The sequence below is a fragment of the Pithys albifrons genome, chromosome 9 (assembly GCF_047495875.1).
Source record: "Pithys albifrons albifrons isolate INPA30051 chromosome 9, PitAlb_v1, whole genome shotgun sequence".
In the NCBI taxonomy this organism is placed as follows: domain Eukaryota; kingdom Metazoa; phylum Chordata; class Aves; order Passeriformes; family Thamnophilidae; genus Pithys; species Pithys albifrons.
The window spans coordinates 13,353,018-13,367,780 of NC_092466.1; the positions used below are offsets into that span (position 1 = coordinate 13,353,018).

Here is a 14,763-nt window from a genome sequence, read left to right on the forward strand (position 1 = left end):
TGAAACAAGAGCCATGAAAGAAAACAGTGAAGGAAGGAAAACTCTCCTGTTCCACTCCCTCTGCTGCTTTTCTTTTTTTCCTATCCTCTCACTTGTATGTTTAATTAGACTGTAAATTAGCTTGCAAATTATGATGGAAACTGGAGTTGCTCTGTCCTACTTTAATTGCCTGTGTGGTGGCTGTTCACAGATGAGAACTGGCAAATGCTGGGGCTGTCCAATTTATTCCCTCCCAGCACACTGTAAGTCTGCTCTGCTTCCAAAACTTAGGTATGTGCAACATTTGTCCATGAGGCCCGTGGGTAATTTTGGCTTTTTCTCAGTTACATTTTCCCTGTTGGTAATGGAAACATGAGCTGGATAGAGGGGTGTCCATGAAACCACATCTGCTGCATGGAAAAGCCAGATGCCCCGCACCTGTGCACAGTCCACGCCGGCCGTCGTGCTTGGGACTGCTCTAAGGCACCCTGCCATGTCAGCAATCTCCCCACGAGAAACCTTCCTGTTTGGGGATCCTTGGGTGTCATATTTCTTCAGTTTCATCTCTGTTTCTCAGCTCAGGCTTCAAAGTCCTGGAGTGAGAACAGCTCCAGCCTGGGTTTGAAAACAGCTCTTCCTTGGCCCTGTCCTGGCTGAGCTGTGGTCCCTTGGAGACCATTGTGCTGAAAGGTGACATCATTGCATGGCACCAGTGATGGACTTACCATGGGCTTTGGTCTGAGGTCTGACTTCATCTCTGTGGGAATTTCCCAGGTCTCACGGTGCTTTTCAGGGCCTTTTGGATGCTGGTGAGCTGGGCAAGAAGCCCATGCTGCACTCACTGAATCCAGAGTAAAATATGATCCAAGCCAAGTGAAGGCACGGGTGATGTGTTCAGGAGAAGGGCTTGCTCTCTGGCATTCCAGTTGCCATTGCTGTCCCTTGTATAGGGCAGGAATGGAGAACACTGGTGGCGCTCATTCTAGGAAAACCTGGATACTGTGCCACTGTCTTAAGGGGTGGAAGAATCTACCTAAAACCAACCCAACTGCACCAGGAAGGTGAACTGCTTTGTTCTTGTGGGTATCGAAATTGCTGTCTCTAGGCTTGTTATCACTCCCTGTCTGGATCTGGGCCAGCTCTGATCTGTGCTCATCAGCACATCTGTGACGTTAAAATGGTTATGCAAATAGTAAGACAATGCAATGGCTGTACTCCAGTAATTTAGGACACATATATATGTTGACTTTGCTGCAGTTTGAGTTGTTTTAATGTAAACTCCACCAGCTAAATAAACCAGCTGAAATTGCTGCAAGACTTGCAGGAGTTGAGCTGACTTTGCATGGAAATGGACCAGGGAGCATTCACATGCTGAGCAGTACTGGTGGAAAGCTTCCAGCTCACAGGCAGTGATAGCATCTGAATACAGGGGGAAAGGTGTGTCTTTTCCAACTCAATCCTGATTCACAGGAGGACAAACATCCAGTGCTTCAATAGGAGACTTTGAAGAAGCTGACATTTTCCAAGATAAAAGGGGATATCGTGATGGTATCTGCATACAAATTGCGCCATAGCGTTGACTTTTGCATTCATAGAACTCTCTTAACAGCTGGTATTTACTGTAATTACTTACTAAAGGTTAACAGCACTCTCTCTTATGTGTGCAGGGATATTTCTGGTGTCTGCTCTTTAATCTTCTCTTTGCCAATAGCTCATATATTTGTGTGTGTTCTTATCTTGGTCTCATCAGACGGCTCGTTTCAGACATTTATCTTCCATTCCAGCTCATCTGGCTGTAGAAAACAAAACAGCCTCTAAAAAACCAATTGAAAAATCCGTCACATGAGAGTAACCTGAATTCATTACCTCTGGGGTTTGTGCCAGCTGGAATTGGATATTTTCCACTGAAAACAAGACAGCCAACGATAAAGTCATGCCCAATGACGTTTGAGTGAATGTGTTTTGTAGTAGGAAGTCATCTCTCCTCCTTGCTTGGTGTAGGCAGTGAAGAGAGAGCAATAACTTCAGTTTACAGTAAATTTTCTGCTTTGTGGTGGGTAAAGTAGAAGTTTCCTAGAGCTAGAATTAAACAATAATTAGCAGCTGATAAAATCCCACTGACACCCTGCACCTTCTTTAATAAGGCATAAATATTAAGAGCTGCTTATAGAGCTCAGTTCCTGATTAATATTCTACAGTCTGTACAGACCCACTTCTTGTTTCTCTGAAGAAGGATTTATTTAGAAATACAATAGTACACAAAAAAGACTGAATTTTTGGAATTAAAAATTGCACGTTTTTAGTGGATGGAGCACCCAGTGATTGTGCAGTGACTTGTTTGTAATTTGTACTTAAATTATCGTTCAGTGTTAAGGGCCTTATGTTAAAAGATTTTTAATGAGAAGCATTTGAATAGCATGTGTGTTTTGACTCCTTTAACATAATAAATATGGCAGATGCATGAAGCAGATCTTTTTGCCTTTAGTAATTCGTTATTGTGGTAATTTTTAATTTGCAATCACAATTGCAGTTTGTTTGTCTGCATGTATGAACTGTAGAAAAACATGGTACTTGCATGGAAGAGCTTGTTCCAAGACATGTAAGGTACTTTGATTTTATCTTCTTTTATCAAGAAAAAATGTGCCAAGGACCTGGGACTCTTCCATGGGCAGGACCAGCTGTGTGCTGGATTGGTGGCTGGTGTGGCTCAGTTTGGGGAGTTGTCGGATGCCACAAGACAACCCTCGCTTCACTCTGCAGGCAGCCTTCGAGAGCAATACTGGCTCTGCTGGATGTTGGAGCGTGGGATGACTCTCTGTATTTATCCGATATTTCCTGCTGCCTTCTTGTCCTGTTGCATTTGCATGACCTTGGGCTCCCCCAGGACTGCTTTACTTCTTCTCCCCTGGGATATTGTTGATCGCTTTCACAGAAACCCATTTTAAGATCTGAGGAAAAAATGATGAGGTAAACTCATGTAATGTTTGCTGCTTATGAAGAGGTTATGGATCTGACCAAGGCAGCAGAAGAGAATAATTTCCAAACTCTGATCTCTAGGGCAGAGAAATGTGATATCTAAGTCTTTTGAAACCCCTAGACCTTGCATTTATAATCTGGCATTTTACAGATCTTTTTCAATCAGTTATTCCCTGTTATTTTAAATGGTGGTTGAGAAGCAGTTTGATTTGCACAAAAAAGAAAAAAAAATCAATAGCCATTTTAGATTTTGCACCTGCATCCCACCAAGTAGATTTTGAGCCCTTTGATTTCTCACTTTACATAGCACCAGGTTACAATTAAAGGCCTTTTTGGTCCTGCTATGATCTTTCCATGAAATAGAGATCAGTGCATCTGCATGCTGCCCAATCCATCATTTTCTGAGCTTGAGGAGACCTTAGGCTCAAAAAGATTTAAGTGTGCAGCAAAATCCTGCCTTGACTGCAGTCAGTGGCAGCTTCATTCCTGCAGAGCTTGAATTTCAGATCTGGGGCCATATCTGCACCATGCAGTGGGATCCTGCTCCTACACCTGTTCCCTGCACAAAACAAATCGGCCTCTTATGCAGGATATCCCTTTGTATCCGGCTCTGCCCTCTCTTGTGCCATGGAGTTGTTGTGCCACTTACTGCAGCACCAAACAATGCTGGACTCTTGTAGCAGGGTGAACCCCTGTCCAGATTAGAGCATCTTGATCAAGATGACTTGCAGGCTGTTAAAATTTCAGGAATTCACAGTTTTTGTGGGTTCTGAAGAGTACCATGGGGAAGCCCGAAGTGCCATGAAATTAAAAAAGCTTGGATGTCTGTGGCATATGTGTTTTGTTTCTAGTTTCTGGAGAAAAAAAAAGTAATTTTATTTGCATGTACAATATGTTTCTCCTCCTGTCTCATCCCCTTTGTGAGAACTCAGGGCCAGAATTACAGTATCTGAAGCCGCTTTTGGATCCTATTCAGCTCCCATCTGTCATGATATGTTTTTAATCAAATGGGTTTTCCATCTGAAAGTAGCTGTTGGATAGAGAACAAGTAGAAATATTTCTGTTTGAATTAGCTCAAACTGAAGCTACAACCTTTTTTTTTTCACAACAAACACATGGAAAAATTATTCTTCAGTGTAGTGTGGTTGGCCTGAAAACTGGCGACAGCAGCTTCCTTCCCAGGCTCTGACTCCTCTGCCTTGATTGTGTGAGTTGGATCTTTAAAGAGGACCAGAAATCTTTATGTTACTCAGTCTTATCTTCCCTCCAGAAAGCAGGGCAGTGCCAGTGTCACCTCTGTGTATGTGGTCATTGAGGGAGGGAGGTTGGGTGGTTTCGTTTTCCAGGAGAATTGGGAGACACAGCTGAAGAACAACCTGGGTTTGCTTAGTCATGTTCTTACCCCTGGGCAGTCTTCCCTTTGCCGGCCTCGATGGTCTCTGCCCTGGCAGAACAGCAAATATGTTTGATACGATGATCAGAGAGGTCCCAGATCTCCTTAATAGCCTGTGCTCAGCATGTCCAGTTCTTAAATGCTGTTAAACTGGTCTGCAGGAGGTGGGGAGCAGACTGCCTTGGGGACTGAGTGTGGTCTTAACAAGCAAATAGGAAAGTATGGCTGCAAGATCTCTGTGGTTTCTGGAATATCAGATGACACCTCTCTCCTTCTGGGAAAGAAGAAGAAAGGAATAACCCCTCGGCGGTTCTTGGAAAAACATCGTTAAGCCTGATATTCAACATCCCTCCAGGAATTTTCATGCAATAATTTTTATCAGTAAAAGCACAGAAGCAATTACCAAGATAGGCTAGTGTCCTGGGGGGGATGGAGAAGAGGATGGTGCTTGTCCATCCCCCATCACTGGAGGCAGAGAGCTTCACTTCTGCGTCCATGGCAAAAGGGAGAGCTCCTGCTGCAGTACTGGGGCTGAGGGAGGAGGGATGTTTTCCGGTTTCCTCTGCCAGATCGCTATCTCACTCCATATGTGAAACCTGGAAATTGCTTTAAAGGCCCAGGAGCTGGCCTAGCTGTGATTTTCATTATATTGATGTTGTGTAGTCACTCTCAGTGGTCACTCTTGATAGCTTCATCCTGTGTTTACTCACGTTTTGTGTATCTCTCATCAAGGCAGCAGGACCACCACTGGCCTGAAGGCAAGTGTATGAGAGCACAGAACCTGCCTCATTTTTTCCCTTTAAGACAAATGTTTTGGCAATACTAGGGTCAAAAGGAAACATTTTGATGTTATATATAACTATGTATGCATGTGTATGTGTGTGCAAAACATTTTTTACCACAGCTTCTGGTGAAACAGTGTTTCTGTAAGATGGTTGTTCTGGAGTTGGACTATGGTTGGACGAGAGAAATGCTGTGCTTATTCTGGGTTTCTCTTGATGTTTCTACCAGTGTAAGAAAACAGTGTCACTATCACTGTCCAGCTTTACATCACCTTTGAATCAGTCTGTTGTGGGCTAAATGTGCTGTGTGGCATGATGTGACTCAGCAAGGGCTGTGTGCTGAGACAGAGTTGAGTTGCTATCCCACTTATGTGGGTGTGAGCAACTGTGTTGCATGACTGTAATTCCTCAACACCCCTGGAGCTGAGTTTCCTTTGAATTTCCTGTTGAACTAGAGCAACTTCTTGCTTGGGAAGGATGACTGCCACATCTCCATGTACAAAACCAACCTGGAGCATGGAGTTGGAGATCAGCAGTCTGTGACAGGCTGTTGCTTCAGAGGTGCAATAGTCATTTCAGTCATGCCTGCAACCAGCCCTGGGACCCTCCAAAGAGGGCAGAGGGCAGGGTGTGCCTCCACAGACCAGGAAACGTGGCATCGTTCAATTAAAGCTTTTATTCCAGGGAGAGAAAAATTGATGGGAGCTGGTGGTGGAGATGTGTGGGAGAACACTGGGTACTTTGAGACCTCTGCTAAAGACTGTAACAGGAAAATGGCTTTAATTTAGGCTAGTCTTGCACCGAGGGCTATATTCCTTATGGTGAGCAGGAACAGCCAGTGAGATCTGGAATTAACCTATGTTGACTTTTCAGCCTTTGGATGTATCCTATGATTTGTGGCCCATGCTGACTTGTGTTTTATTTTCCCTGAACAGGTCTATATCATCAATGTAACATGGTCTGACCTGACTTCCCAGATCATCTACCGGAGATACAGCAAGTTCTTTGACCTGCAGGTAAGTCTGTCTTATCCAACATAAAATATTATTTCTACTCATGCTTCTAGTCATGTTTCCAGCTGGGTTAATAGTGCCTTTAAATAAGGCTTTGTGCTTGTTTGGTCTGTTACATGTCATGATCTTGAAACTTTTCAGACTCTGCCCTTGCAGGGTATAAGATAAGTGGGTGGTATGCTCACAGTGAGTAACTTGCACTGTAAAGACATTTAAAGCTGACATTTTCATGAATGGTTCCTATTGAAGAGGGAATCTAATTTTAAATACTTCAGATGCACTTAGAATAGGGAGAGTGCTGCATTTTGGGCCTCCAGAAACTGCTTAGCTAAATAACTGAAAACAGCAGAGTTTTTGCACATTCCCACAGCAGCTGAGTAAGGGCGATGGTAGTGGACACCCTGCAGACCCTTCCCCTAACCATCCACCTGGCCAGCCAGTGTCCTGGCTCCTGCTGTTTTGTGCAGCTCTTTTGCTGTATTCTGTGTATTCTAAATCTATATTTAGATTTCACTGAAAACTTTCTCCCTGGTAGTTGCTGACCAAAGCCTGAAACCAGGAAACAGGAAAAGTCTCAGTTACAAAGTTTTAGTGTGGGCATCAGCTGCTTCATTTCTGGTTGTGTTACTTTATTTCTGATATTCTGAGGCAGTTAAATGCCACCCTGATACCTGATCCTGGTAGATCTGGGAACCTAAGCAGGGTCAGGCCTGGTTAGTATTTGGATGGGAGACCTCCTGGCAATACCAGGGGCTGTAGGTTCTAGTCGTGAGGACTTCACTGTCACCGTCCAAGCTCGCTTGGCCATGGCAGATGAACCTTAGGAGTTAAAGGGTGGGGCCAGTTCCACACACGCTGTGCCTCACCTAAAAAATCCACTGTGGAGGCTCAAAGGGCACACCCACGTGGGGAGAGCCCTTCCCAAATCTTCATTCGTGAAGCCGAACCATCTATACATACATACTTTATTTCTGATGGTGCTCCCAGGTATCTGCATGGGTAAGGAGAACTTTGGGGCTGGTGTCCTGTTCAGCAATAACCTAGATCCATTGATACCTTTGTGTCATCATACCTTTGTAGGCAACAAAACTGTAATTGGCTGGGCTGAAAATAAAAGTTGTGGTTTGACAAACTCCTGAACTTTGGGCTGGAGCTTGTGTTTGGACCTGGCCTGTGGCTATAATATCAAGTAAGTCCTCACAGCCAGTGTTAAGGATATACACAGCTGATTCTGCTGTGTCCTGGAAAGTAATACTGAATCTTTTTGTCATGATAAATTAGGAAAAGGAGGGTTCCTGGTCTGAGCTGTCTTGAAGAGCTCTAGTTTCATCATTGCTCCTCTTCATGTTTCATTTCTGATATTTGGAAACATGAAATCTCTAGCGTGTTTTGTAAGCTATGTCAGTCATGGCCTCGTGGCCTTTCTGGTGAACAATGTGACTATTTCTACAGCCAGTCCTGATTTCTGCTTGCTGTGTGGCTGGAAGACAAGAGAGGGATGTTCTTAAGCTTCTTCTTGTGTCCATCTTCACTTCTTATTGGACTAAAGTGCCAGCCCTGCCAGTCCCACTGCTGTGAAGAGTGTGTCAGCATCTTCTCTGTGTCTGGTGTACTTGCTAAAGATGCCCAGCTCCTTAATCACAAACATTTGTTATTAGCATGTGAATTGTGGCCAGAGCTCGCTCTTTTTCTTTCTTTCTTTCTTTCTTTCTTTCTTTCTTTCTTTCTTTCTTTCTTTCTTTCTTTCTTTCTTTCTTTCTTTCTTTCTTTCTTTCTTTCTTTCTTTCTTTCTTTCTTTCTTTCTTTCTTTCTTTCTTTCTTTCTTTCTTTCTTTCTTTCTCCTCTTTCTCCTCTTTCTCCTCTTTCTCCTCTTTCTCCTCTTTCTCCTCTTTCTCCTCTTTCTCCTCTTTCTCCTCTTTCTCCTCTTTCTCCTCTTTCTCCTCTTTCTCCTCTTTCTCCTCTTTCTCTTCTTTTTCTTTTCTCCCCAGTTCTGTTTTCATGTGTATGTTGTTTTGGGTCTCCTGGCCTTTCCTGGTAGGTTTGAAAAGTTCCCATCAAGCATGGAGTTATCAATGGGGTTAGTGTGTTGGACAGGAAATGATGTCTCAATCAGGGAGTGAGTCCTGAAAGGTCCCATTGATAAGTGCAAGGGGGCCTAGCCAGTGGAAAACTCTCGCTTGCATAACGCTTCTCCCCCCACGAGAAAATACAACAAGAAAGTAACAAAATTCCCTTCCTTAACCCTTTTTCCTCCCAGGGATCTCTGTCAAGGCCAACACTGCATGAGCAGTGACAGCCTTCTGCAACACCCTCTTCAGCTCTTGCAGCCTAAGGCATGCAGTTACAGAAACCGAGGTCTTCACTTAAGGTTTCCATGGCCTTATCATGTCTCTGTAAGCAGGTCACTTTGTTGATCTGTGCCTCAGTTTCCCATCTATGAGATGTGGACAAGTCCCTCTGTGCTCAGGCTGTCATAATGTGCTTTTGAACTTCCAGAGATGATAGCTGAATTATTTCTTCCCTCCTCCTTTCCTCCTGTTACCGTTTCTGGATTTTTGTTTATGCCTGAATATGTCTTACGTGATGCAAAGGAAACTGCTTTGAGTTTTGAATACTAACTTGTATTTACAGCTCTAATGAAGCCTGCAAAGAGAGCTGGCAAAGCAAATGAACAGTTAGGGCCCTTTGGGTAACCCTTGCATTTTGGTAAACATAGGGCTTGATGTGCAGTGATTCTTGCTGAAATGCTAATTTGCTGCAGATCAGGGGCTGACTTGTGCTTTCCAGGTTTTTGGTGGAACCTTGACCTTCTAACTGATCACTGGTTGAACCTGGGTTTTGCAGCCTGATACCCTGTGTGATAATGTGGCCTTAGCATAATCAATCTACTTTCATAATGTCCCTGCTTATCTCCATGTGGCCCTTCCAGCAGAAAATCAAGCAAATGCTTAGGGAGTAATGCTCAGCCACTTCATGGACATCACTCATGTCCAAAACAGCTGGAATCCACAGGTCTCTGCCAACGCCACTGGCCCTGCTGTTTAAATGACAGAGGTGCACTTCAGGACTTCCAAAGCCTGAATGTGCTCCCAACGGGAAGTGGAGGAACAAGGGCTGACCTTAGCAACTTAATCAGGGCTGCAGTGCCTGGCATTGACAGTGACACTGGATAGGACCCATGGGGAAACCCACGGGACTGCCCAGCAGCAAGGAGGGAGGAATTTCTCTACTGCATTTTCATGTTTCTTTAGAAAAGAGCCCACCCTTCCCCAAACGGCTGTATGTGAGAAGTGGCTCACTGGTTTTGAGAGCCCTTGCGTTGCTAGATACTGAGCTTTTTTAAATACTTCCCTGCAAATTCTCTTAGGCACTGCAGGCAGTAAGAGGCTGCTCTGTCCCAAGGATTCAAATCCCAGAGGTGTTTGCTTGTGCTATTTCAGCAGCATATATGCTTGAATTGGGAATCTTCTGGTTTTCAAGATGCGTAATAGGGCAGTAAGACTGGACATACCATGGGATTTTTTTGCCCCACAAAAGTGTGAAAAGTACAGCAAACGGAACCCAAAGCAACAAGCCAAGTGTCAGCCCTGTTCCGGTTCAGTGAGGGCTGGATATCTATAAATTCATGTCTTAAATCAGGGCATTGCTTTATCCTTTAATTATGCATCCAAGTCACATCTGCTCCTGAGCATGGGTCAAGTGATGGCAGCGGAATACATGTGGATGCCAATGTTTCTGTAAATAGGATTGAAAAGATTGAATTAACTCAGCGTAGATGAAAGCGTCACTATAAATTGCTTGTCAAGTCCAATTGTCTGTTGTCCTTCACCCTGGGGAGATACTTGCACCTGAGCACCATGTGGGTTTAAAGCTGCTTTCTTGTGTTTGCTTGCAATGCAGATTGGAGAGGTGCGAGGACAGCAATGTGACTATTGCCTGTCTGTAGTGCTGACCCTTTTGACAGGCTGGTGGCTCACTGAGGCACATTCCCTGGATGCTGTTCAAGGTTTCCCATCATTGCTGATGGGTTTTCTGGTGGTGGTTGCTGAATCCTGTCCCGAGGTGATAGTTCAGCAATGCCTTTGTTGTCCCTGAAAGAGCTGAGAAAGGATACTGTTTTATTGGGATAGCAGGGAAAAGTCCTGGCATTTCCACTATGAAATAAAAGACATCTACATATATAAGGCCCATGTTGTTCTTGCTGGGAAGTGCTTTTGGAGGTGGATTTGCAGTTGACTGTATGCATACCCAAAGTATAAGGTGCAAAAGTGTGGGAGCCTGCCATGGCCATGCTGGGCTGGAAAGCAACCACGGTTTGCAGCTGGCAAGTGTGAAGGGTGGATCTTTCTCCACTCCCCATATCACCCTTCCAGTTGCTCAGTAGCACCTTGGGCCTTTTATAGCTATAATGACCTCAGCTGGGTCATGCCCCAGCTGCTGAGAAACCTCCCCGGCAAAAGGAGCAGGAAAAACTGGGCAGAGCTTCACTACCTCCTGTCTCAGCTTCAGTCACCAGTGGCTCATCTGCTACATTTTATCCAGTGACTCCAAATGTTCTGATGTGATTTCATGCCCGTGTTGCTTAGTGCCTTCAGTCAGAGCATGAAAAGGACCAGCACCTCAGCAGAGGGGCCAAACCCCACATTCCATGAGGATGGCTGGGTCTCTGTGTGCAGAGCTGGGGGAAGATCCTTTCTCACAACAATGAAATACAGCTTTCTCCGAGGCAAAATATGGGAGCTGGATTTAGCAGCATGCCATAATCCCACATTGTGTTCCTGGTTGTACAGTAGGCAAAGGACATGCCTGCTGGAGGCAGGGCAGGAATGTTAGGTGGGCAGGTTGCAGTCTCTCTGCACAATGACCTACACAGATGTTTTGGCTGCAAGAAGATATCTGAAATGTCACAATTTTGAAAAGGCAAATAAACAAAGCTCTGTTCAACCATTGGCTTTGTGTGTTAGCACAAAATTAAAATTATCTGCCTGATGTGGTCTGCTGATCTAAGCAGGTTTTCTTCAAAGTGGCCTCACTAGCAGCCAATTAGAACATGAAAAAAAAAGAATATCAAGAATTTTATTAGGAAGAGGAAAGAGACCTAAGTTGTTTTCAGGGTGGTGATAAAACATGAAGAGCTTCTTGTTATTGCTGGGGTCATCCTGATTGTTTATAGTGCTATAGTGGAGTAACTGAACATTGAAGATGACATTAAACAAAAATGGTACTATAAAAAACAGTAATTGCAGTCTCTACCTCTGCTTTTCTTACTCAGACTGGAGTTCATCTGAACATGGCTGCTATTGATCGTTCTCCTGTTACGTGCTCTTCTGTTCCAACATCCCTTTTACTGTTACCTCAAGCTGCATCAAATAGTCTAACAGCCACTCTCATTCCCAGATGGATGGATGTAACTGTGCCATGTGCCTGAGCACTCTGGATTTCACCATAGGTCACTATGATCTGAAACAGAACACGGTGGCTTTGTTGTATGGGCTTTCTGGGGCAGAGCAAAGGCAGAATCCGTACAGGATTCCTGCAGAGTAGGTACCTGATGTGATTCTGATAGAATTGCATGTATTCATGGCCATTAGTTAATTTTGGTTAACAGCCCTAATTCTGGTGGTCCAGTGCAGTCTAACTCCATACTGACTGTTTTTGTAGGACCTGTGATATTTCATGTTGTAATGTTCATGCTTTTAGCTCTGCAGGAGTGGTGAATGGGCAAGCTCAAGCATGCACTAAATTTATTAGTCGTGAATAGCGTAGGTAAGAATGCAACGGGCCAAGTGTGCTTCTGCATTTGCAAATGCTGACTCCTAACCCTCAGCCCACCAGGCCTTTTTAGCAGGATGAGTAGTCACTGCCTGGTCTTCCCAGCCATCCCCAGCAGGAGGGTCACTCCACGATGTGACACCCTCTTCCATAGATGCCACCCTGCACATGGCTCCTGGCTGGCACTGTGGGAAGGGAAAGAAAGGGAAGGAGGGCTCCATGCATGATACAGCTTGCCCCTCTGACAGCATGGGAGGTTTGTGTTGAAATGATTCCCAGCCTCTGATGAGCTCAGGGAGTGTTTCTGTTGGGCTACGTATGTGCATCTGCAGGTGAGTGAGGAAACACGCAGGGGGGCTGGAGAAGAAGGTGGGGTTGCATAGGGCAGGAGAGGAGGTAAGGAGGAACAGCATGGCAGAGGTTGCTGCGTGAAGCTGTGGTGCAAGTGAACCAAAGGGGACGAAACAGGCATTTCTCTCAGTGGGTTCTCTTGACAGCAGGGGATCTGGGCTCTGCAGTCAAAGCATATGCTTCCCTCTGCTCTAGGCTGTGCTGGCCTTGGCTGGGATGATCTGGGTTGCAAGGTTCAAGTTTCTCCTGCTCCCATTTCATCAATGTAGGATGCTCGATCCCAGCATCCTGACCCTGCTGTAGATGTTGAGAGCTTCTGTGAAATCCTCCTCCAGACCAGGGGGCTTGGCTCCATACCTGACCCATGAGGTTCAGACCCAGTGCTTGGCTTTGGGGCCATCCCTGGTAGTCTTGGGACTGTGAGGATGGAGTTACTCTAACAGCTGGGATATGTAGGGTTTGGTTTGAAAACAGATTCCTTAAGAACAGTATTCAAAGTGAAACCAAGCTGAGAAAACTCAGAGGAAATCTGACTGTGACTCTGTCAACATGTCTGTTCCCAAAGGTCAGCACTGACTCCTTGGGGAGAAATGGCACATCCTTTCTTCAGAGTAAAGATGGGCCAGTTGTCTCCTGCTGCTCTGCCTGGCAGTGTGTAGAGAGACCAGCAGTGCAAGGTTTGCAGGGGATGCAGAAACCCAAGTTTCCAGGAGGAGTCCTATGCTGCTGATTGTGCCTCTCATGTTTGGGCAGCTGTGCTGGTGCTGCTGGTGCAGCCGCGCTTGCAAGACTTGGTTCTTATTAGCAGAGATCCCCTTGATGCCTGCCTTCAGAAAAATAGCCCAGTGGGGGAATTGAGATGCCCCTGGAAAAAACTAATAGCTGATATGGTTATTGAGCTGGGAATAGGCGTCTCCACTGATTTAAAGGCTATTTAAATACCATTTGTCTTCTAGCCCTCAGTCAGTGCCTTGGGATACCAGCTGGCTTGGGGCAGTATCTTTGTGTTCAATGAATAAATGGAATTGTTTATAATTCTTATTTCCATCATTATTTAAATGTTTGCTTGGCAAAACAGTCTGTTCAGCTTCCAGTATTTGTTTTTAAAGAGGCTTTACACGTCAGACAAAGATGACGACCATGATGGGGAAATGGCAGAGTGCCGGCCAAGCTACAATAGCAGTACATTCCATGAACATAGCAAATAACCTGCTGCTGAGAAGGTGACCCAGCCTATGGGAACCCTCACCTTTGTACTTTTACATTTGAAGGCTGTTGAGACATAAATCTGACACTTAAATATTGCCCCTGTGCTGCAGTGTGGGAATCTTCTGCATGGTGGCTATGGGGCAATATTGGCTGCTCAACACCAATCCAATATACTCCCCTGCCTGCCTCATGTACAGGTCTGGCCTAGAAAGTGACATGGTGGCTTAGCCAGCTCCTCCGGGTGTGACAGCAGCAAGGCAAGAACAGGTGATACCCACACCACTCTGTCTCAGTGGTCTGAGGATTCAGTAGAGGTGCGCTTCTCTAACTATAGGCAATGGATTTTGCTATCAAAGGATAAAGGTTTTTCTTTTCTCTGGGGGTTGCTGAGGGTCAGAGGTCAGTCTCCCAGTGGTGCCATCATAACTTCTCACTGTGTAGATAAGGTTTTCTAATACCGGAAACACCCACAAAAGTCTTATGCGTTCTGGAAAAAGTGGCAGTGGGGCTCTAGTTGGGTAGCTTCCTGGACCCACTGTGGAATGGGAGTCTCTTGAAGCTGAATTTCTGGCAGTTGTGTCCTCCTCCATTCCCTTGCTTCACAAGTCCAGGGTCCTGAACTGCACCATGGCACCAGTGACTGTGATGGATGTTGTCTGGGGTCATTGCACTACGTGAACATTTTGCCATACAATGCTGATATTCTTCTGGATGTCAACAAGTGCTTATTTCCTTGGTGTTCATATCCTGCAGGTGGAATCAGTAGTATTTAAACATTTCATCACACCAACAAGAAGGTTTCCTTTTATTTAACACAGATTAAATGCTATTTCACTTCTAAGGTCTTACAGGAGCACAACATCAAATGGCAAGCTGTTTTAAAGATGAGTTTTTCCTGCCATCGTTGTGTTGGCTTTGCTGTGCTATGACAACCTCAGCTGCTCCAGAGGGGCTGCACAATTAGTGTTCTGCTCTGATCACTGAAGGGAATTCATCCTCCAGTGATTTTTGCTTTTGCAGCCTCTGAGTAGAAGTTCAGCACCAGCAGATCTTTGTTAGTGTTCAATTTATAGCTCTTCTTTAAGCATGCTTCTGATCCTAGAAGTAAAGCAAAGTTTAATTAGGCTTCAGGCGTTATATGGGACTAGACAAATGAGGAGTAGTGGGTTGTTGTTTTCTTGTTTGTTTGGGGATTTTTGTTTTGTTTGTTTTTTAGAAATAGTGGGAGCATCACAAAGAGGTTGTTGACTTCTTTACTGTGTGCTTTCAATTATACATGGTATTTTGC

The 14,763-nt window shown here is 44.9% G+C and overlaps 1 protein-coding gene across 3 annotated transcripts in view; it reads left to right on the forward strand.

The window, feature by feature from the left end:
* SH3PXD2A (SH3 and PX domains 2A) overlaps positions 1-14,763 on the forward strand; it is a 245,191-nt gene that overhangs the window by 36,744 nt on the left and 193,684 nt on the right. For all 3 annotated transcript variants that reach the window (XM_071563708.1, XM_071563710.1, XM_071563709.1), the window contains exon 2: positions 6,066-6,146. In XM_071563708.1, the coding sequence (XP_071419809.1) occupies positions 6,066-6,146 (81 nt within the window). The remainder of the gene's footprint in view (positions 1-6,065; positions 6,147-14,763) is intronic.